The sequence below is a fragment of the Cheilinus undulatus genome, linkage group 8 (genome assembly GCF_018320785.1).
Source record: "Cheilinus undulatus linkage group 8, ASM1832078v1, whole genome shotgun sequence".
NCBI lineage: Eukaryota > Metazoa > Chordata > Actinopteri > Labriformes > Labridae > Cheilinus > Cheilinus undulatus.
This window is the reverse complement of record NC_054872.1, coordinates 44132284-44155084: the sequence shown is the minus strand read 5'-3', so window position 1 is coordinate 44155084 and position 22801 is coordinate 44132284. Positions and strand designations below refer to the sequence as shown.

At 38.8% G+C, this 22801-nt stretch overlaps 1 protein-coding gene across 1 annotated transcript in view; it reads left to right on the top strand.

The window, feature by feature from the left end:
• efhb (EF-hand domain family, member B) overlaps window positions 1-13075 on the top strand; it is a 37563-nt gene extending 24488 nt beyond the window's left edge. Inside the window, exon 14 of the mRNA XM_041794279.1 lies at window positions 13003-13075. Coding sequence (XP_041650213.1) covers window positions 13003-13026 — 24 coding nt within the window. The 3' untranslated portion in view covers window positions 13027-13075. The remainder of the gene's footprint in view (window positions 1-13002) is intronic.
• Window positions 13076-22801: the final 9726 nt, after the last annotated feature.

Genomic DNA, 22801 nt, shown 5'->3' with positions numbered 1-22801 from the left:
CTTTTGATCAAAAATTGCCCCATTTCAATTTGATAAATTGTTGAAACAATCCAAAATGTAGAGGAATAGTGAGTTGCAACATCAGAGTCAAACTATTTCATTAAGCCAGACAGAAAAAAATGTAGCTGGCTGTAATAAAGTAGTTTTCTGTTTAACAGGCCAAACTTCATATACAACCCATCCCAATTTAAGGCCCAGCCCAGTAACTTGGCTGGGACTGTCACACGTTTTAACAAATAAAAGCAAGTCTATGAGGCCCCTCTGCATTTAACTTGAAACTGTTTTAGAAATGAAGGAGAAAAGCAGCAAAATAAATATATAAATAAAACAAGAAATAGATGGGGAAATATTCTTCTTTCATCTTTGCTGTGGACAAGTTCTGTTTAAAAATAATTAACGCCCTGGTCATATAGGCTACAGATGTCTTCCCTTCTTGGCCGTTTTATTAATCTGGAGGAGCCAAGACCGGTATGACGCCTGTCCTCATTTAGCTTATAGCAGTCATGGTGAACCAAGTATTTTGAAGCCTCTCTTTTCAGGTAACAACGCCATAGAACTACAGAGCTCACTCAAACCTGCAATATAAAACCCCAGCAGCACTCCATCAGCTCTTACAGCAGCTTCATAACTCAAATTCACTGCACCACAATATTTCAATATCTCTCTAGGTCGGGTATAACTTTAAAAATCATAAGACTTTGCTCCTTGTTGGTGCTATATCTTTTCTTCTGCTACAAATAATTGCATGACGTTTTACTACACAATAATTCAGGATATGTTGACGAGGTCTCTGCACACCTAAATGTGTGGTGGGTGCATCAGAGAAGGATAAGGCTTACAGAAGTTCATAAAAGCTCCTGCACATTTATTGAAACACAGCATTTCAGTCTAACCGACCTCTTGTACTGCACGATAATTCACAGTTTCAGTGTGTCTATAGATTCCATTAAACTATAATTTGTTAGGGATGGAGACATTTTGGGGCTTTTGAAGGGCTTGGAGCTTCCTCCTTTCTGTTTGGGACAAAAGGTCATCTGAATAGATTTTACTTGTCTTAGTCACTGACAGTAATTTGAGACATGTACCTCATAGCTGATGCAAAGATAATGACTTTATCATGAGGCCCCAGGCAACTGGTTTCCTTTACCTAAAACTGCCTACACCTGTCCTTTATAAAAGAAGGGTAATTTTACAGATTGAAGTGCATAAAAGCCCAAGCTATTACCTCAAACATTTTTTATTTATATTGATAATATCACCGTACTTCAACTGCCTGAAAGACCGCTACTATTTTCAGTAGCTTTTCAGTTGGATAGTCAGGTGAAAATAAAAGTATGGAGGTCAAACGTTCAGCTATATAAACAGATTCCTGCCGATCCTCTTAAAGGGTCTCAAATTGGATTTTTAAAATTGAAGGCCATACAAAGTCTTAAAGTATTATTTTTACTTGTCAGAGGTTAGACACTTGGACTAATACATGTCTTTATCCCAACTTCACTTCTAACAACATTTACTCATTTTTTTTGCGTATATGCTGTCTGTTATGATTAATATCACTGTATGTTCTATTGATAGAAAAGAGGCATTATAATTGCCATCAATAATAAAATTTGAGTTTTCATGACCCAAAATTGTATCATATCAATTGACATTTCTTTAGCAGTGCATTGAATATGAGAGTTCAGCTCTTGTACTGAGAAATCTCACACATCTCTTCTTTTTGACTGCTTACAGCACAAAAAGTGGTACTCATTTTTCTCAACTCTTAAAAAAAGTCTTAAATTTGATTCTTAAAAATATGTAGGAGCTCTGCATATATATTTGGCATTTGATTTTAGGCAGAGGACTTTACTCTGTCAGCTTAAATATGATTTCATAAATTATGACTCAGAATTTCCCAATGATAGCAAGTAAAATATATTTTCCACTACACACACATGTAGTTATATATTTCTATGCTAATTAGGGAGAAGTGTCATTATGTATGGGGCATGTAACCTAAAGCACTTGTTCATGAACACATTCATGTGCTTTGTGGGTAACATTAGCATGCTCTTACACCAGATTTGCTGATTTTAGTCATAAATAATAAGACTGACAGTCTTATTATTAGATTGACTTTTTTGTAGTCTAGTTTGATATGTCTGCACATTTCTGTTGTTTTTTAAGTATATCTTTACTTCCTTTTCACTGTCTCCTACATGTTATTATAAATACCTAAATCATACCTAATCTCTTGCATTTTTTGTGTGTTAAATCACATCTCAAACCACCTCATCATGTCTGCTCCGCTTTCACAAACACGGACTAAATCTGCAGGTCAGCGTCCTCTCTCTGCAGACTCAGACCAGATGGTCCCACGTTTTAGGTGTAAGCCTGATTCTGCTTCAATTTTGGTTCAAAATAAAAACGCTGAAAAAGTTTTTAAGGGGCAATAATGGTGCTGTCTCAAGTATATTTAAATTGAGAAAGCTGAAAGTTCCCAGCAGCACTTAAAAGCCACACGGTGTTTTTACAGCCTCAATCCAGTAGAGGGAGCTAAATATCTATTAATGTGTCCGTGAGTACTGGGAAAGTGTAAAACTAGAGAACTTTAGTATTTGCTTGCATGTTGGCCTGTTATTAACACAAAAAAAGTTAAAGGCGCGTGCATGCTCACGCGCACACACGCCACCAGTCGTTCCTACGGGCCAACAGTTTGCCGCCCAGCCTTTGTTTTCTGCGCAGGTGCCCAAAATGATTGTTCGGAAACACGAAATTTGATCAGCAGACCAAAACATCATTAAGTCCCCGCTGTTCTCGGTGATTACAGGTCAGCGCCGTTTCCCCGTCGCTCCTCTCTCCCTCCTCTGCACGCGCTCGAGCACGCTGCACACACCTGCGCGCGGCCCCGCCCACCTGAAGTTCTCTCCCAACTAATTTTATTTATCAATAATTAGCAGCGCAGCACTCAGTTATTTGAAATTGCGCTCAGACACGGAAACCTTTCCGGGATGTATCATAGTAATTATGTGTGTCAGTTGAGAATGCTTTTTACATCTGCGAGTCGGATGGAGCAGAATATTAACGAGTCCACGCTGGATGGGATTAATTGGTGGAGAATCTGCTGATAAACACACAAGCAAAGAAGAGTTAGAGTCCAGGGCAGCAAAGTAATCAAGATATTTAACCAGGAGAGAGAGAAGACAGATAAAGTAGATGATAGAAAAAGGAAGATGACAAATATGGAGAAAAAGAGACAAAACAGGTGTGTAAAATAATAAAACTGAACAAAAAATTTTAACTTAAATCTTAAAAATGTACCCAGGATTAATGATAGGAAATTTAAGAAATGAGGCAGATATTTCCAGGAGTAAAAGTTTACTAAATTTAAATCTATACTGACAACAATGAACTTAAATAAACCAAATCTAGAATAATGACTTCAAGAAAACCAAAAACTAACCTGCTGTGTCTCCCAGACTTTTAACTTTTTGACCTTAAACCATAAAAGCCCCTTCCGAAGAATCAGATTGATCAATTTGGACATTTTAACATTTGAAGTAGGGTTCTCATTTCACCAATTAGGACAAATATCCTCAAAATGTAACTGCATTTGGATGAAACTGTTAAATTAAATTATATCAAATTATAATCAAATTAAAGGATAAGTATTTTCCCTCAAAATACAAACCATGCATTGTTTAGAAATCTTTGAAGTTGCGGTGTGACCATTTTTAGGGAGAAAAAGAAAAATGACTAAAGGTAAAAATTAAATAAAAAATAGTCATAGTAATAAAATATGCATAATTTAAAGTGTCACATAGAGGGAGAAATAGATGACCCCTGTTGTTTGTCAAAATTAACCTCCCACTTCTCTGCACTCTTGAATACTTGAGCTGTAAGTGTCAGCCGTCTGATCCATAAATGTGATTCAGAGTCAGGTGTGTGAGCTCACTCTCCCTCGGCTCTTTTCCTCTCTTGTACCACTGAAAGGCACTGTTGTCCATAGCTGAGGCTGCCGTGTTACAACAAGCACTGACAGCGATGAAGATGTCGGGCTGTTGAGTAAACCTCCAGAGAGTTTGAGGCAGGTCACTGTCGGAGTCATGGGTTAAGTACGGAGCGTGGTTTTTATATCATGACAGGACAGCTCTATCTGTAAGACATGCCAATCCACAACATATATACAGTGCTTAACAAATTTATTAGACTACCACCCAAAGTAAGGTTTATGCCACAGCTGCCCTAAATTAACAGCATTGGTAATTAACAAAATCATTTTTTATGTTTCTGCAATGGTTAATACACCAATATGTAGAAGCTCTTTAACCCAAATGATATTTTCAATGCTAAAATATAATTATTATTGTTAGCCATGAATTTTCAAATTTACTGATTTACAAAAAAACTGAAAAAATAGAAAAGCACATTATTATTTCTTGATTAATATGTCAAATTATAGTTCATTAGTTGGACTCCTGAACAGAAAAATGAGTTTTAGTGGTTGAATGTTATGCTTGATTAATTGCTGACTTCTCAGAGAAGCCCAGTGAGCCGGCTCAAATTTGGGTATAAAAAGGTGAATTTAGTTTGAATTTCCTCATTCCTGTTCAAAATGGTAAAATGTGGAGAGCTCACTGAAAATAAGAGTCCACATTAAAGCACTTCATGATGCTGGATGGTCTCTGAGACTAATATGACAGGTGGTCTAATAAATTTGTTAAGCACTGTATTTGTTTGTCTCTTTTTTTAAATCATTGTAAAGGCTGATTTTTATGCCTGAGGAGGAACATAGGTGACACTTTCTCTGCTTTCCATGCAGTAACATCAGAGAAATGTTGCACACGACGACAGAGTAATGACTAACAATTCAAATTATACTTATGAGGATGAGTGTTTCCACTCTTCAAAATGAAACAGTATTTAAATAGAGCCCTATTTATCATAAAGTACACACTATTTACCTTCTCTAATTTAACCTGAGCGTGATGTCTTTTCTAAAATTATATCCCCATAGAAATGACAAAACGTAGAAGTTTAACATGCCCATGACATGCACTCAATATATTTTGCATCTATAAATCCGTTGTAGTATTGGTAACTGACAGTTTAGCCATCAAAAAAACTCCAAAATGCATTATGAATGTGTGTTTTATAAAGAGTTAAACCATTTCAGATGATCCTGTTTCTTATTATTTTGTGTTTCTGAATTTGTGGGGTTTTGCTCTTTAGAGCTGCCATATAAAATGTAAAATGTAGGAAGTCATTCCCCTGTTTTTAAGGGCCAAAAACCTCAGAAGGATCAGGAAATTTGAAGGAAAACGTATGATAAGTAAGTTTTTAAAATTGATATTAACCTCAGAATTATTGCACTTAATTACACTTTTCATTTTTTTGTCACATTTTGAAATTCTACTAAAACTGTTTTTGCTTTATTTTGAATTTTTGATCTTATACTAAGTGGTTAGTGACTTCCTGTTTGGATGCAGATCTGCTTTTGTTCTTAAAGAAAATTAGAAACTTCTAAAATGACACTAACTTAAGCATAAAAAGGAGCTTGTTATGGATTAAAAAGGAAATAAAGGCACAGTTAAACGGTAAATGTTTGATACCACAAGGTTCAGTTGACTTTTGACTCATGCACTGTCTGTGAGTTTTTAAAAGTAAAATGAGTCATTTAAGAGCTGTAGTGTCCTTTTTTTGCATCACTGTAGCTGCAAGGAGATGTTGCACTGGCTTAACCAAAATGTGCATCACGATTAATGCTTGCAGCCTTAATGATAAGATATGCATTAAATCAATACAATGTATTTAAAGATATTTCTTGCCTTTATGAAACTTTACATTGTGTCTAAATGTTCCAAAGTGAAGCAGCAATGATCTCCAAAGAGCAGATTTTACTTCTTTGTTTGTCTTTATCATCAGGTTTATAAATTAACTTGGTCAACTTTCTGCTGGAAAAAGATGGCATGTTAAACCTGGAAAAATGTTGTTTTTGTAAATATGAATTTAATCTGGGCTACAGGTATTGGATTGTGTGTCTGCTGGCAGGGAGCCACGCACAATAGCAGGCACAGGTGTCGACCAGGAAAAAAAAAAAAAGGGAGCGAGGAAAGGGAAATGCAGAAAGTGATTTGAATTATCATTGTGGAATTCATTTGGCGTCTGCAATGGAGAGAAAGCTTTAAATAGAGGCACAAAGTTTTATGTGAAATTGGTGCATGGATATTTTTACAATTTCTACTTTTTCTGCCTTTGTTTTTTCCTGTTTTGAAGGATTTGCTAACTCTCGATTTCAAAATGTGGAGCTTGTTGATCAAGAGTACAGATATCTTTGACTTAAGTGAAGCGTAATGAGAGAAATTAGCACAAATGCTCTTAGTAATAGTTCCTGATTTTTTTCCCACTCAAATTATTTTTTCAACTTGTTTTTGTATCTGTGCATAAATTAAAAAATCTGCTTAAATTTATTATTCATCTGAGATGTGATTAATATGCAAAATTATGCAAATTAAGATGCAATTAGACTCCAATTCTCTAGTGGAATTTTCCATTATAATTTAATACAAAGTAACAGAGTAATTGGTGTCACGTGTAATTATGGTTACTCAAGTGCACTTTCAGGCATGCAAATGATTCGCTATATGTTGGTTATCCTATGCAAATGCACCATGTGGTGTTTTAACAAGTTGAGGCAAACACAATGGGTGCGTGGTTACCCAGTGGGGCTGGAACAAGGTAAAGACACCGGGTGTGTTTTTTTTAAATGAGAGGAGTTGGAAAAGTTTCAGGGCTCAGATTAAGACTTTCAGCGACTTTTTTTCTTATTTGAATTTTTAATGAATCGAGAAGCGATGCAGACTTTCATCCATCACCAATCAATTAATGAGAGAAAGCTGCTTCTGGATGCAACATGGGACTCAGTTAGGCGGTTTAGAAAACTGTTGCTTCAGTTCACAAGAAGTCTAGCAGCTCCACCTTATCACCCTTGATTCACTCAGAGGAGCTCCCCGCGTCTTCATTGCCACTCTGCCCTGTTTGATCAATGACACTGCAAATGTCACAAGCAATCACAAAACATTATGGAGTGGGGACAATTACGCCGCGGCTCTGTGTGACAAACTTTGCAGTCCGCGCGGAGAGAAGAAAAGCGATTATGTAATTGATATCTATTTGGATAGAATGAAAGTCCTGTAAACGCTCGGAGGGAGAAAACGTCTCGCAGAGCAATTCCTTCTTGGGAGGCAAATTGATTTTAAATTGTTACATGGCTGGTTACATGTCCTGACATCTTGCTTTGCCTGCTCTCGCTCTCTCCGGCACATACACAGATACACTCACGCTGGTGCAGACTCACACCCTCTGCTATCTGTCTTGTTCATGATCAACGCTCTGAACAAAGACATCCCCCCCCCCCCCCCCCCACCCATCTTCTCCCTCTCTCTCGCTCTCTCTCTCTCTCTCCGCCTCCACTCTGTGTGCCTGCCTGCTCGCACAACTCTCTCAAAGAACATAATCCCTCAACAAAATGGAAACACAAAGGAAACTTGAGCTCAATCCTATAAACGCGCGGACACAGCAGACAATGCCTCCTCCCACCCGTTTCCCCCTATCCCCGTCCCCCTGCCTCCCCAACAGCCATAAATGCCCTGTGGCACAGATCAGGCTTTATCAAACCCTCCCTCCCTCCCTTCCTCCACCTCCTCCTCCTCCTACATCCATCCATCCCTCCCGATTAGTACCCCACCACCTCCTCCTCTACCCCGCCCGTCCCGCTCCTAGCTTCTCCCATACCTCCACACGGACCGTTTTCATACAGCGGGAGGGTAGAAGTCACCACTTTTCAAGGTTTGGCTTCAGTTTCCTGATTCCAGAAACGGGTTTAGCCGCTGCTTCTGCTGCTGTTAATGCATGCAGAGGTGAAAACAAAGTAGGTGTTGGAGAGAAAGTTTGACTAAAGCAGTCCAATCTCGACAGTGTCTGCATTTTCTTGTGCTCTTCTTCAGTGTTAAATGATTCACTGATGCATCCGTCACTTGTCAATCAAACCAACAAATCAAACACTTTAACGTGCTTTTCTAATTTTTTTTGTTGATGATGTTCTAGTATCCGTAGGTGTTGCTCAGCAAAGATGCTAACGAACAAGTCTCCGCAATTAAAAGTACATTGTTCATCCATGGCCCTTGGAACAACACATGGGGGTGTTTTCTGATCTAACAACCAAATCTACATGAGGACTTCATTTGTTAGCATCTACTAAAATCCAATTTCCAATTTGCAGTTAAAACAAAAGCTTTTATGACGTGATGATGCTGGCTAGAGGCAACAGAATTTCTCAGCCCGGTTTAGTTAAAGAACCCATTTAGGTATGACTTCTTCTTTATCTATCAATCTTTAAATGGAAGTTTTTTTACAAGGAAAAAATTCACAAAGGTTAAAAATCTCATATGAAAGAGTTTCCTGGTCAAGACAGGCAGAGGCATATCTAATAAAGACACCCAATAAAAAAAACAGAGTAAACAAAACTTTCTTCTTCTGTCTTTTAAACAGATTTTGTTTACTCATTTTTTTTTTTCAAATGTATGCCATTTTTAGCCTCTATCAGTGAGATTGATCCCTATACCACAGCCAGCCACAAGGGGGCGATTGAGATATTTGAGCTGAATATTTTCTGGAGCTGCCATGTTGTTCATTACCGGGCTAATATGCTGTGCAGTGATTAGTGAAAAAATCCAGCTGGGAAAATTATACTCTTAAAATGCTTGAAGCTAAAAGTTGATGGAAACTTTAGCAACTTTTATCAAGAATGGACTGACAAGTATATGTTTTCTTGGGCTGTTCCGATTCCAAAACCAGTATCGGAAATATGTCCGATACTGCTTAAAATGCGGGTATTGATACCAGCGAGTACACGAGTTTAGGCACCGATCCGATACCGTTTGGTTTAACTTTATATTTTGCTTCGTTTTTCTGTGCTAACTGTTAGCACTAAAGCTAGCACATCATGCATGGGCTACCATTTTAGAGCAGCGAAGAAAAAGCAAAGGACCCACTGCAGCAGCAAAGAATGCCGTTTGCATGACGGTTTTTCTCTGAATTTGATCGTTAAAATGTATTCCAGATAGGCGCTGTTGGAAAAACAAGAAGTGACAAAGTTTAGCAAAAGTTTAATAACTTTTGATAATCAATCATTGCCTTTCACTTGCTTTTCCTCTTGAACCTAGCTGTTGTGCCTTCCCATTGACACTTTTGAATCCTTTGCAGCAGCATTTTTAGCAATCCTGGAGCTGGTGTGACTTTTGGGGACTTTAATTATTAGATCCACACCAGTAAACGCAACATTGAACATCTTTTTTATCCATTTATTCAAATTCCGATCATTTATTACCACTACCTCGAATGCTAACATGAATGCTATCCTCCACATTGTTTACTCTTTGTGAGGGTTTGTCAGCCAGCAGGCTGTTCCGTAATCATGTCATGCTGCCCAATTAGAGCACGATATAGAGGGAGCCTGTGATGCAGCCCCCTGTATTATTGTTATTTAAATATTTAGGAGTAAAACTCAATAACCAGCAGAAAGACAACTTTTGAGTCACAGAGATGTTGTACATTATGATTCTATTTGTTGAGTCAAATATAGGTCTAAAATAATTAGCTACTCTGCACAGTTAGTCCAGAAAGTTCATACTGGTATCGGATCAGTACTCGGTATTGGCCGATACCAACACCTTGGTATCGGAATCATATCGGGAAGGAAAAAATGGTATCAGGACATCCCTAGTGTTCACCATGCATCGCATTTTATAATAATAGCTGACTGGTGGATTTCTGAAAAATTGATGAAATAAGCAACTCCTAATGAAAGAGTTTTAGTCTTATTGTTTTTGGACTTGTTTCAATAGCTGTAGGGAGTTTATAAAAAACCAAGCCATGAAATACCTCAACAAGTTTTTTTCTCTGCCCATTTGCTGAATTTAATAACGCTCCATGGGCCAGATGGGAAGATATGGTGGGCCTGAAGCAGTCCCCTGGCCACCAGTTGATAATCACTGCTCTATGACATGATGCATCTTCCTACAACACGTTCAGTCTACTTTAAAAAGAGTTTTAAGAGATCAGATCCTTATGTCGAACTTAGGCTGCACTCACACTGCAGACCTTAATGCTGATCTTTTCTCAGATCTGATTTTTTATATTTGGCTGTTCACTGCAGATGAATTCCAAAAGATTGGATTTGATTAGAGCCGCATATGAAAGTGGCCTCAACCTTGAAAAGATCAGATTCAATGTAACCTCTGCTGTTTACACTGTCAGAAAAAGTCAGATGTGAGTCCTGGATAAGTCTGATTTGGGTCACTTTCTACTGCAGCCTGAATCAGATATGTATGTCTGATTGTTTGGAATTCAGCCGCAGTGTGAACAGCCAAACAAAACCTTCAGATCCAAGCAAAAGATCAGAATTGAGCATGAAGGACTGCATTGTGGATGCAGCCTTCGAGCTGTCAGTGATTACTGAAACAGCGAATGTTGCAGACATGAATGGACAGGAGAGGATTGGGAACATCTCTGACTGGTCAGTGATGCCCTCCAAAGAATCTGAGTGAAATAGCCTCAACATTTTCAAACAAAAACACTAAAGTAACATATGTTAGCAGTACAACCCAAGTGCTTAATCACTAAAGGCTGGATCAGACTACGAGAATGTGGCTAGATTTTGGCCTTACTGCTTCCCCGCAGCCCTTGATGATGGGCTGCACCATCAACCCTGAATATGAAGTGACATAATCAACAACTCATCCAAGACACTCCACAACCACAATTCAACAACACTAGAATGTCAGAACTTTTTGTACATCTTCCATCTAATTTGACACCCTGGCCTGACATCAACAATGTGTGCACTGACCCCTAAATTCCACCAGATACATGTTGGGTCTTTCTCTGCTCCGTCACAGCAACAGAGCTGATTTTTCAGTTTAAGTCAGTGAGAGTGCTTCCACTGCTTCGTAACAGCTCTGGCATTTCGGAGCCCTCTGCAGTAGATACACGGGGCTTCTGTTTTTGCTGGATATGCATCGATTTATAAAAGGGGAGGTCAAGCAAGGCAGGAAGTTTTGCCACTTAAATTTCAGAATCAAATACTTTGTGTTGACACCAGATGCCAGATTGTATTTCACTTTACTACATCGACAAAACGCCATATGGGACGTTGCCAGGCCCAGAGTCAACAGATCAGAGGGACAAGAGGAAGCCATTTATTTACAGGTTACTTACCTGTGGTAGAAGCTCAAAAGTCAACATAAAAAGACAAATAAAGAGACAGCCCAAATCCCTCTTTCTCCAGCTTCTGCAGTTTGGAACAATAACTTTGCATGTGTTTGTTATGTAATTACTGCGTTAACTCCTCTGTCTCTTGGGTCAAGCAGTCTGGCAGTGTTGCTCACTGAAAACGCAGTAGGTGGGTGTTGACGGATGGCGGGGACATGCAGTCAAACTGCAGCGCAGCTGTGATGGAGATGGACCCAGTGGAAGTCTTGGGTGTTGCTTACTAACAGGATAGCATTTTTTCCATATCTGTGTAGTAACATTTACTAGAGAGTCTACTCCAAATCTTCTTCTCACTTATGATCTTCTATTTACACACAGCAAAGCTAGCATAGCTAGGCTAACTGGCTAATTTTCTTGACATGACCACATTCTTACTTAAAGTCCACATTGTCCTCTCCCTGATACATCGAGATGAGTCCACAGTCGTTGTTGTTCACACTGATCGGGATCACACTCGTAGTTTTGCCTGTCAGCCAAGACAGTATTTTGTAGTAGTTTGTAGCATTGTCTGACGTCATGGCATCATAACAGACAAAACATGTCCATTAGAAGAAGAAGACACACTTTATTATTCCCTGAAGGGAAATTCCCAGTGCACACTCCGTTGTTGATCTGTCAGAATGATGGCCTTGCTACAGCGCTGCCAGGAGCTGTTGGGGGTTCAGTGCCTTGCTCAAGGGCAATTTCTCAGTACTCAGGAAGCGAACTGGCACCTCTCCAGCAACAAGGCCAAAGTCCAGATATGGTCCAACCTTCTGATCCCTAGCTCAAGTCCTTACAGACTGAGCTTCTGCCACCCATAGAGTAACCACTAAATCAATAAATAAAACAGTGATGACCCTTTCAGTCCACTTGACTCGAAACAATTTGCTGATTCAGGTGTGGTAGTTTTTGTGCAAAACCTAGAATGTAGTGTATATGTCATCTTCCCTCAGCTTATCATCTGTAGAGGGAAGCTGCTTTGGATGTTTCTAACACACATATAGAATTTTATAAAAGTTGTACATGAATGTTGAGATTTGTAATGGCATCCATCAAAAACACTACTTCGTACCCGTAAACATGGTGTTAGTTGATAAAAAAAAAAGTGGTCCTGGTTTTTAGTTACTCTTAACACATGGCTAAGGTTAGGAAGGCCATGCTTAAAATAACACTGCTGGTTTTCAGTTGGCTTGAATCAGGAAATAAACATTGGTCTTGATTCGTTGAGAGTGACCCTTTAATCCATCATGACCTGTTCTGTAAGCAAATGTTACTTTATCATGGGCCTAAACATATGTTACTCTTGTTAATCCAGCTGATACTGACCTTCTTTTTGGTCTCATAATAACCCAGTTCTTCTCTTTTATCCCTCCTTTTTGTCAGTTAAAAAACTCACTTTCCGGGTGACAGTTTTCCCATGACGACTGTGGAGCCATATGTTAATATTTTCACTCTACATAATGTTAAATCCATCTTGATCTTGCCTTAGAGTTTCCTTCTTTATTCTCCAACATTGCTCTGCAAAAATAGCAACTATTTGTATCTTTAAAATTAAACAAACAGGTTTTATTTATCAGACTCTTCAGTCAGTGTGCCCGTAATATGAAATAACAAAGATGCATGCAGGGAAAATGGTTTGTGGTTTTGTAATGTAGGTCAGTTTGAGTTCCCACATCTGTCTTAACTGTTTTGCTCTCTTTGTTATAGAGCTCATTCAGACCGGCACCTTAGCTCCATCTGATGCCCGGTGTTCTCCTCCTATGAGTGACTCCAGAGCGGCGGCAGCTCCGCAGAGGGAGCCCCCTGGAGGTGGGAGCAAGTTGGGTGAGGTTTGCTCTACTCTAATCTGGTTGTTAGTGGGAGGAGGGGATGGTGCCGGGGAGCTGTTTGGCATGAGCTCCGGGACTCTCTGTGACTGTGTGGTCTTCGGAGAACCACTCACCGCCCCCGTGCTCTCCTCGGGAAGGTGAGGCAGACTCTCTCCCTCCCCATCTTCCCCTCCTCCCACTAACACGCTGATTAAATCAACCCTATGCAGGGCAAAGCGCGATAACAGATGCAAAGTAGGGCGCCTTCACTCGCTGTCACAGGAAGAGGAAGTGCCTCGGCGTACCTTCACCTGTGCCTGGTGCCTCGCTGGTGCTGCCGCTACAATCGTTGCACAGCTGGAGACGAGACAGCGAGCGTGTTAGATCAGAGAGCAGCGAGGCTCACGTGTTGCGTTTCCTGCTACTGCGAACGTGTCAAGTGACCATCTGAGGCCTCGGAACAAAAGAGACACAGACGAGATGGCTTGTTTGTCTCAACCGTAATTACTCACCGCTCTTTGAAGCCCCTTTATGATAAACAGTGGGTTTTTCTATACATTTAAATCAAAATTATCTCTGCAAACAGCTCAAAAGAACATCCATTCAAACACGGTGAATTTATACATTTATTCATTTTGATCAAGAAAGAAAAAGTCAGGAAAGTCACTGCAAAATGTCTCTCACATGTGGCTCAATAATTAACCCAAATCAATTTAGCAACTAAAGTACTGGGAAGAAAAACAGGTTGAGTTTATTTTATATATTTCCCTACGTTGAACATGCCAATGAGCAAATCCCACAAACATCAGAGATCTGGATGGCGAGTCCTTCTCTATAAATTCTATAAATGTCTGGTCTCTTTTCATGGATTACTGTCATTTGCCATCCGCTATTGTGAGCGCCTGCCAGACTGGCTTGCCATTTCTGGGCCTGTGTTTCCAACCTTGATATATTTGCCAAATGAATATTTGAAGCTGTAATTAAATTTATCCCACCTCTACACCTTCTGTAAGACGGCCACCTTGCACATTTCTCACATGCCATATTTCAGCTATTTTTTGTGTGAAAAAAAAAATCCACACAGCTTGTTGCCATTTTTTAATGATTTGGAATGAGGGTATTTTTACCGGATAAATCTGATTTCAGGACATTCATAATGGTCCTGCTTACATATTCAGATGTAAATAGACATCATGTGGCAAGAAGAGCCTTCAGAGCTGTCACTGGCTTCTTAAACAAACTTCATAAAATGTCTTTAAATATGATAAAAAATAAGGAGATGACATTAAAGCAGAATTTATGGCACTAAGCTGCATGTTTCAAAAACAGCCAAGAAACGGCATTAATGTGCCTCCACGCAATAACACAACCCTTCTTGTGAACATATTAGCACGTCCAGTGTGCAGATATGCTTCTATCAGAAAAAAGTGCACATTTTTATTTGTGTTAAAGAGGCTGAAAGAGAGCTTCAGCCAACAGGAGAGGTAATGATTTATTAACGACTAAACAAGAGGATGCTTACACCATTGTTCATCCTAAGACACGAGGCCTTGACGCATGCAGGAAACAAACATTTGATTAATTCATGAAAAGGAACATTGTTGCCCTAACTCATTACTTTTTCTCAGCTGGTTTTATTTTTACCTCAGAGACATATTCATGAACTATCACTGCCTTTAAACAAAGACGCTGAAGCTTATTTACAAAATGTTACACAAAAACCTGTAATTGTTTATAAGATTCATCACTTCAGACAGTGCATCTAAAGTTGCAATGGTTTCATTATGTAATAAGATGGATATGCCACCTTTAAAAGTCAGCTTTGAGTGAGTGTTTCTAGGTGTTTATACAGATTATATCTCAGTTATGAGTCGAGTCCATCTTCTTTTTCTCCATCAGATGATCTAATGACTGACCCGCCCTAGCTCTCGCTCTGAATCCTCTTAGTTATACTTTAAAGAAGCCCACTCCTCTTAATTAAAATCTCCAAGCCTCCCAATAATTACCACTGGTTCCCCTGCACTTTGAATTGCACTTGTGGTGACATAATTCATTAGTGTTTGTCCAAAGAAATGATTTAGAGTCTTTAAAGTGCTCCTCCATGCAGAATAGCTATTAAAGCAGCCATATGCACATATGCTTGGAGCGTTAAACGGTTTGTTGAAGTCAGCCGGGGTACAAGCGATGATAAACATAAATTATGACTAATACACTGCACCAGTGGCTTTTTCGGAAATAAAAAATTACTGACACAGGGAAACCACTTTGGATTCTCCGCTGCAGCCCCCCCCCCCCACCCTCCTTCCTTCATCAGTGTGTGCTGAAGCGAGGATGTAGGAAGCACAACACAAATGGCTCGGGCATCACCTTGAATATTCAGATGGGTAAGCTAATCGTTCATGCCTGGATACACCATTGTGATTACCTGGCTCCTTTGGCATTGCTTGTGAGCCCTCTCAAGGCGACGCAGAGCGCTTTTTGTTTACATTTGGTGCTATTAAAAAGTTTCAGCCACACAATGAGACTCATCACTCAAGTTTACACTATAAATTTACACCAGTATGTTGTTTCTCCTTCCTAGAATTAAAAAAAAAACTGTGATTTATGAGCAAAGCAGACACCTTTTCTGTTACAAACATCCTTGATGAGGAGTGCATCTTAAATGACAAAAAAGGGAGAGGATTTTATCACCTAACATTTAGTGCAAATGAGCTAAATTTTACTGATTTTTGCACTTTGCATGCATGTGCATGATTATTATTCACAATTATAACATCCTCATTCCCATCATACTGTCTGGTTAAAGATGTGTTCTACTGACACTATTGCATTTATTTTAGAAAATTAACTTAAGTGTAATTGCAATAATTTAAGGTCCACAATTAATGCTTTTTTTGTATTGCAATTACCTTTAGATTTGCTGTTCCTTGCTGTGCAATGTACTAAGCCAGTGAAACGTTTCCCAGCAGCGACAGTGATTTAAAAAACTCCACCAATGTTTCATTTCACTTTCAAACCTCACAGACAGCTCAGTGGACAAGTCAAAAGTCATCTGCACCTTGTGTTATCAAACATTTACCTTTTTACTGTTCACTCATTTCCTTTTCAATCCATAACAAGTTCCTTTTTCTGTAGTTAAATCTACCTATAAAAGCAGATCTGTATCCAAACAGGAAGTCAGTCACCCTTAGTTCAAGACAGAACAAAAACCCAAAATGACACAAAAACAGTTCTGAATGTAAAATAGAATTTTAAAATGCGATCAAAAGGATGCAATTAATCACAACTAACTGCAGAAATTCTGAGATCAGTATTTCTCAACTGGTCAGGCATCTGGACCAACCACCACCTCTTCAAGAGAAACTGTGACTCAAATTTTTAAACTTCCAACCATTCTTATTTGTTTAATACGATGTATACGATGTTAAAAAAACAGTGATCCTGTACTTTAGTTACTCTTAATACATGGCTAAGGTTAGGAAGGCCATGCTTAAAATAACCATCATCATCATCATCATCATCAACAGAGGGACGTACTTAGATACATCTAATCTTACTCCATTTACCTGAGATAACATGAGTCTTTGGAAATTTCTTATGGAATTTGCTCATTATCTTGGGAAACAGCTTTCTGATCCAAAGAAAAGGGGGAAAAGTAAAAATCTTGAAACAAATACTAAAATTAACTTAATATCATACACAAACCTAATTAATGCGTGTATGAATTTACTGTATGTACACTCTGGGCTTCCTTTCGCTTTTCCAGTTTTTTCTTGGCACACATTCAGGACCTGCTGGAAAGAGCTTTGTGACCCACAAGGTTAAACCACTAATGAAATTGATTTAAAAAAATGGACTGGTAGAACTTTATTGTATGAGGCCCCAATGACCTTTAATGGTTCTCAAGAATAAGGTGGTAATTACGTAGAAATAAGTTGGCATGAGTTTAAAAAAAAAGTAAAAAAAAAAAAAAAAAAAAAAAAGAAGTAAATTAATAACTTGGAAATATAGTAATAGTAAGGAAGTATTTACCGAGTAATAGTGTATTTATTATCGAGCAATTCCTTGTAATGTTGTGGCACTTCTCTGTGAATTAGGTGGTATTTTACATTAACCTTAACCCTCTAATCCTAGCCCTAACCATTGTAATATTGTGGCAATTCTCTGATAATTAGGTGGTATTTTACCCTAGCCTTACTCCTAACCCTAAAGATTACTTAAAAAAATTATTAAGGAAGAACTCCCCTTCCTTAATAAAAAAATGTGAATTTGAAATTAAAAATTATCATCTTATTCTAAGAAATTAATTAGTAAAATACCACTGAATTACTAGAGAACTGTCACAATATTACAAAGGCTAGAGCCAGGATTAGAGGGTTAGGGTTAGCATAAAATACCATCTAAAACTTCACTAATATTACCATGTTTCTGCATTATTACTTTTTGAAATTCAACATTATTACTAGGGTAATTACCCCCTAATTCTTTAGAAATAACTACATAATTACCACATATTATCATTAAATACCTAGGTAATCAGGGCCCACTAAAAGTGCTTTTCTGATGCTAGAAAAAAGCAACAAAAATGACACATTTATAAGATGAATCAGCTTTTTAGCTCTAATGATTCATGAAAAAGAAATGAAAATATCATTTAAGTGAGTACTATTAAATTTGTTTGCAATTATTTCACAAATGTCATTAACTTAAAAATCTAAATTCCATTTCCAGCATCTTGAAGATATAACTTGATAAAGAAACAACTTTAGACATTAAAAAGTGAAGGTTTATATTGTGTCCTCCCACTTGGACATTTTTAAATCAACTTGCTGCATAATATATTTTTCCCTTTTACCCATTTGACCCGCGTGGCTGCCTTCGCACTCACACCTTCACTGTGGAAGCCCCCCGCTCATGCTGTTGTATTACCATCCACCCTGCATTCATCACTTTGTTTCGCCTTTTGTGTTCCTCCTTTTTTAAGGCAACTGCAGGAATTATTAGCGGCTTAGCACCGAGAGGCCCCTAAGTAGCTCTCAGGGTGTAAGCCCCTCTCCCAAGTCAAGGCCAACAGCACTCTGAGCCCCCAGCCCCATTCAGCGATAATGTACATGTCAGCAGGGACACGCAATGATCCCTCACTTCTCCATGCTAAATGATCATTTTCCTTTCTTACACTCTGTTTTCATTCAAGTAAATCCACTCCCCTTAAAAAAACTCCCTGAAAATATTAACACGCTGTTGAACAATGGTGCTCAGAAATCATGAATCAGCAGATGATTCCCAATTCCATGCACACAACAAGGGATTGTATAGAGTGTGACTCTGTGTTTGTGTGTTAAGGTGGGTGCAAAGGAGCCTCTGTTTGCACCAAAAGCTCCCATCCAACAAAATTCCAAACCCCCAGCATCAGTACGGAGCTTAGGATCTGTGGGAAAGCTGAGGCGAGTAGCGGAGCCGTGGAGCACCTCGCCCGAGTCTCCAGACGGCCTGATTTGGGAACGCCGTGAAATCCGTGGCACCTCTCCTGGCTTCCTGGCTGAACGGCTGCCATATCTTGTGATGGACTGAGGCAGGAGAGAGCGAAGCAGCCAGGGATGAATACGGCTTAATCTTTACCCAGGCCACATGTGTGTGCATGATAACATGGTTGCTTTCTTCCTGTGCAGGGTTATTCTCCGCCAGCTGCCAGGTTAGCTGCCTCGCACAGCCGTGTTTCGTTGCGATATTTGCCCGCTGTAAAAAGAACTATTGCACCTAAGGTGGGGGCTAATGCATGTTTTTGGAATTGGCGGTAATTCCTGACACATTTCGTGAGACAGATAGGGTGTCTTATAGCAAATGACAATATATGTTAAGACACCTAGCTGTTCCCCCCCTTTTAGTTCCTAATATTTTATTTGTGAGGAGCCTCCTTACACCGGGGATAGAGGTTATTTTTATAATTAAATGGCAGCGTTGTGATCAAAAGCAGCTAGACATGCTGCAAAATAACCAGATAAACATTTAAAGTCAGGCTGTTGGTCTGCAAACGTAAGAAAAATCTTATTTTTGTGACATTACATCAGATTTGTTTAATAAAAGTCTAAATGTATCAAACCTGAATACTTCCTTAATTTGAGATCATGCTTAATTTACAGGCAACAAAAATTAAACAGCCTTATTTCTTGTTTCTACCAATCAAAACGTCTTAATTTATGTATGTGAGTGTGCTACATGCAGGTGCTCTCTCCTCCATACATTTTTCCATCATCTACATAAACTTTAATGCAATCACTCTGCCAGTTTTGTGTAAATTTCCCTCTTTCTCCCCTTCTCGCATCAACTTTCTCCCCCTCCGCTCATCTGCCCGACTACACACAGCCCATTTATTATGATTGCATTACCATAAATGATTTTATAACATCTGCTTGTCAATAATTATCGTACAAATTCCCGTGCACTCTGACCCCTGCTCTGAATGAACCCCAGGTGTAAGGCACTGCCGGGCTAATGAGTAGCGCCACGCTAGCACATTGTCCCCACGTCAGTGCACACAGCCACCCACCCATCTCAATTAGAGCCTGGCACACGCCTAAATATTAGCCCAAAATTGAGGAAATCACGCTCTAATTGAAAACATTGCATTCAAGAAGAGAGAGTTTGTGAGCAAATGGTGAGGATATTTGATCTAATATCCTAAATGATGCACAAATGGTTGCTCCTCCTCTGCAGGGAGAGTGAGGAGTGAATGAGTTTGGAGGCTTCCCTTTAAAGTATAAACAAATTTAAGACACTAGAACCCACATTAATGCAGCAAGAGCAGACACAAGGACATTGTTCTGTATTTATTTGTCAACAACTACAATTTAATGAATGATTGATGATGTATAACATAGTTGTAATCATTTAAAATTCCATGAATTATTTGTTGTATTTATTAATTAAGTAGTTTTTATTTATTAATGCTTCCCAACTCTCTGTGACACTTAAAAAAATCTCCATCCACTGATGAAGGGCAAGAGGTGCATTTTCAATTTCAGAGGGTTTTAAAGAAGTTTTAGGTCAAATATAGGCTATTTATCATTTATTAACTGTTGAAGATGCTTAAAAGTAAATATAGTTGCTGTAAAACACATTAATGAACACTTTAAATGCTCTTCAATCTACTTTAAACCATATTATAGTCTGTGTTACACTGATAAAATGCAACTTTTAAATTGAATAATCCCTCAAAAGCACTAAAAAAGTAAAGATTAAGTTTTGTTTAAAGGATTTGACTTATCAGTAAATGCTGTGCAATATGCATGTATAATGTAATTTTTAATAGTGATTAATCACATAATTTATTGTTTCTTCCAGCAAACTTTGTGTAAGTCACTGCAGTGTCTCCCTGCAGCCACTGCTCCTTAAAGTCTCATTTCAACCTCACAGACAGCTCACTGGACAAGTCAGAGGTCATCTGCATCTTGTGTTGTTAAACATTTGCCTTTTTTACTTTCCCCTTACTTAATTTCAATCCACGATGAGTTCCTTTCCCATGGTTATAGTCTTAAGCCGGGTGTACACTGTGTGATTTTGTCCGATTCAGCCACAAATTTTGAGTTGCACGACGGGCTGACTTTCAGTCTGATCAGATGTCGTTTGTCATGATGTGTACAGGGGGGATACAATGGCCAACCACAGCCCGACGATGACCCAACGAGCTTCTCCCGACTGGTCAGAGGGATTTGTGGCATGTTTGATATCTTGGTCGTATGATTTCAGACACTTCACAGTGAGAGCAGAAGCTAGCAGAATAAACAACTTTAGGGGATTGTTTCCCTTTGTAAACTGTCAGACAATGTCCTAAATTACCATGACAACAGCTGGAATGACTTTCTGATGCATCCCTGAAATGATAAAGGAAACACACAAGCAGGAGATATTCCTAAGCACAGACCTGCAGCTGACCCTAATGGCGATGCTGTTTGTGTGTGTGGGACACAGAGAGATCGAGAAAGAGAGAGAGACAGCTGGAGGGAGAGAAGATATGACTAGAAACACTTCATCCTCAGTGTGTGAGACTTTTTAAAAAGGAAACTCTGCAGGTTCCTGTCACAGTCCATAACCACTAACTGCCGTTAGCATTAGCATTAGCATCCAGCAAGTGTATCATTAATCTCAAAGCTTGGATAGACAAATAGAGCACAATAAAATGTAGTATGTTTGTTTACAGTCTTCTCTCTGGGTGTTGTCCAGCCTTGCCTCTTTTCCTCCTAATGTTATCACATTGGTTGTGATGATTGGATGATTACCATTGCATCTATCATGTCTGTTGGTCAAGTCACAGAATTTATGGTTCTGTGACCACCTAATCTGACAAAGTGACCATCATAACAATCAAAAAGACTGTGTAAGATAAGGCCAAGCAAACCCTCATCTAAAATGTTAGCAACTATCTATTAACTTCCTTAAAAATATATAACTATCTCCTAAATTTCCCTTGTTCACATTACAAACCATTATCTAAGTGCTCAAAGATGCTGAAGTACATCAATCTATTACACAAGTCTTTTCTCCCTGTGCAGCGTCTAAACAGACACGTCAGTGTCAGACGCCGTCCTAATTGAAAAGTTAATTAACTTTTTGAAGTCATCAGCTGTCATTCCTGCAAATCAGACTCCAGGCCGGCCCCCAGAGACCGACTGTATATCAGTCTTAATGGCTGGGGACCCGCTACGAGGCTACATGGGAACGTTTGGTCATTGAAAGTACCATTTATAGAGTATTGTTTAATTAAAGTCAAATTAAGAGAACTGTATGCAGAATTTAATTTCTACCATGAATTATTGTGGAAAACAGAGTGCAACTCAGATAATCAAACTTTTCATTATCCTCTCCTCCCTCCTGAGGTGCCTCCGCTGGTTCTTTGTTGACGACTCCCAAAGCATAAATGAGAGGAAGCTACCCACAATGCACTGCATAGCTACAAGTTTTCTCTCGTACATCAACTTCCCTCTGTCAAACATTTTTGAATAGAACAAACAAAAGCTCTGAGTCAGAGCCCCGTCTGGAGCAGATAACTGTCTCAAGTGTTAGTATCAGCGAGGCGTTTGAAACCCTGCTGAGAACTGACATGAGAACTTTATTCTAAAGTACTTGTTCACCACTGATATCTCTTGGAAAGAATAAGCTTTTCCCTATAAGGAGTCTGAATCTATTTTAATGCAAACTACCAGCATGAAAATCTTCCTTTACAAACGGGAATATTTTTGGGTGTTGAGACATTCTTAAAAAGTGACGACATTCTTTGAAAGTGAGGGCATTTTTGGATGCGTTGTTCCAGTCTGGAAAATGTGGAAGTTTATGAAAATGGGGACAAGCTTTTAAAGTGTTGGTGTTATTTGGTAAATAAGAAATTTTTAGCATAGTGAGGAATATTTTCACAAGTAAGATCACTTGGTTTTTTTTCTTCTTTTTTTTTTCTTTAGTAAAATTATAAAGTTCTTAGAAAGAAAAGACTTTTGAGTAAAGTGAGGACTTCTTTAATGTGGTGAAAACTTTTTTTAAATGTGGGGAAAGTTTTGAAAAAATATCACCCAGTGCAAAAGTTAGGACTTTTCTGAAAATGAAGGCAGATTTTAAAATGACAAAAATTGCTTGGAAAATTAGGACATTTTTGTACTGAGAAGACAACCTTGAAAATGAAGGACACTACAAAATTTGTAGACCACTTG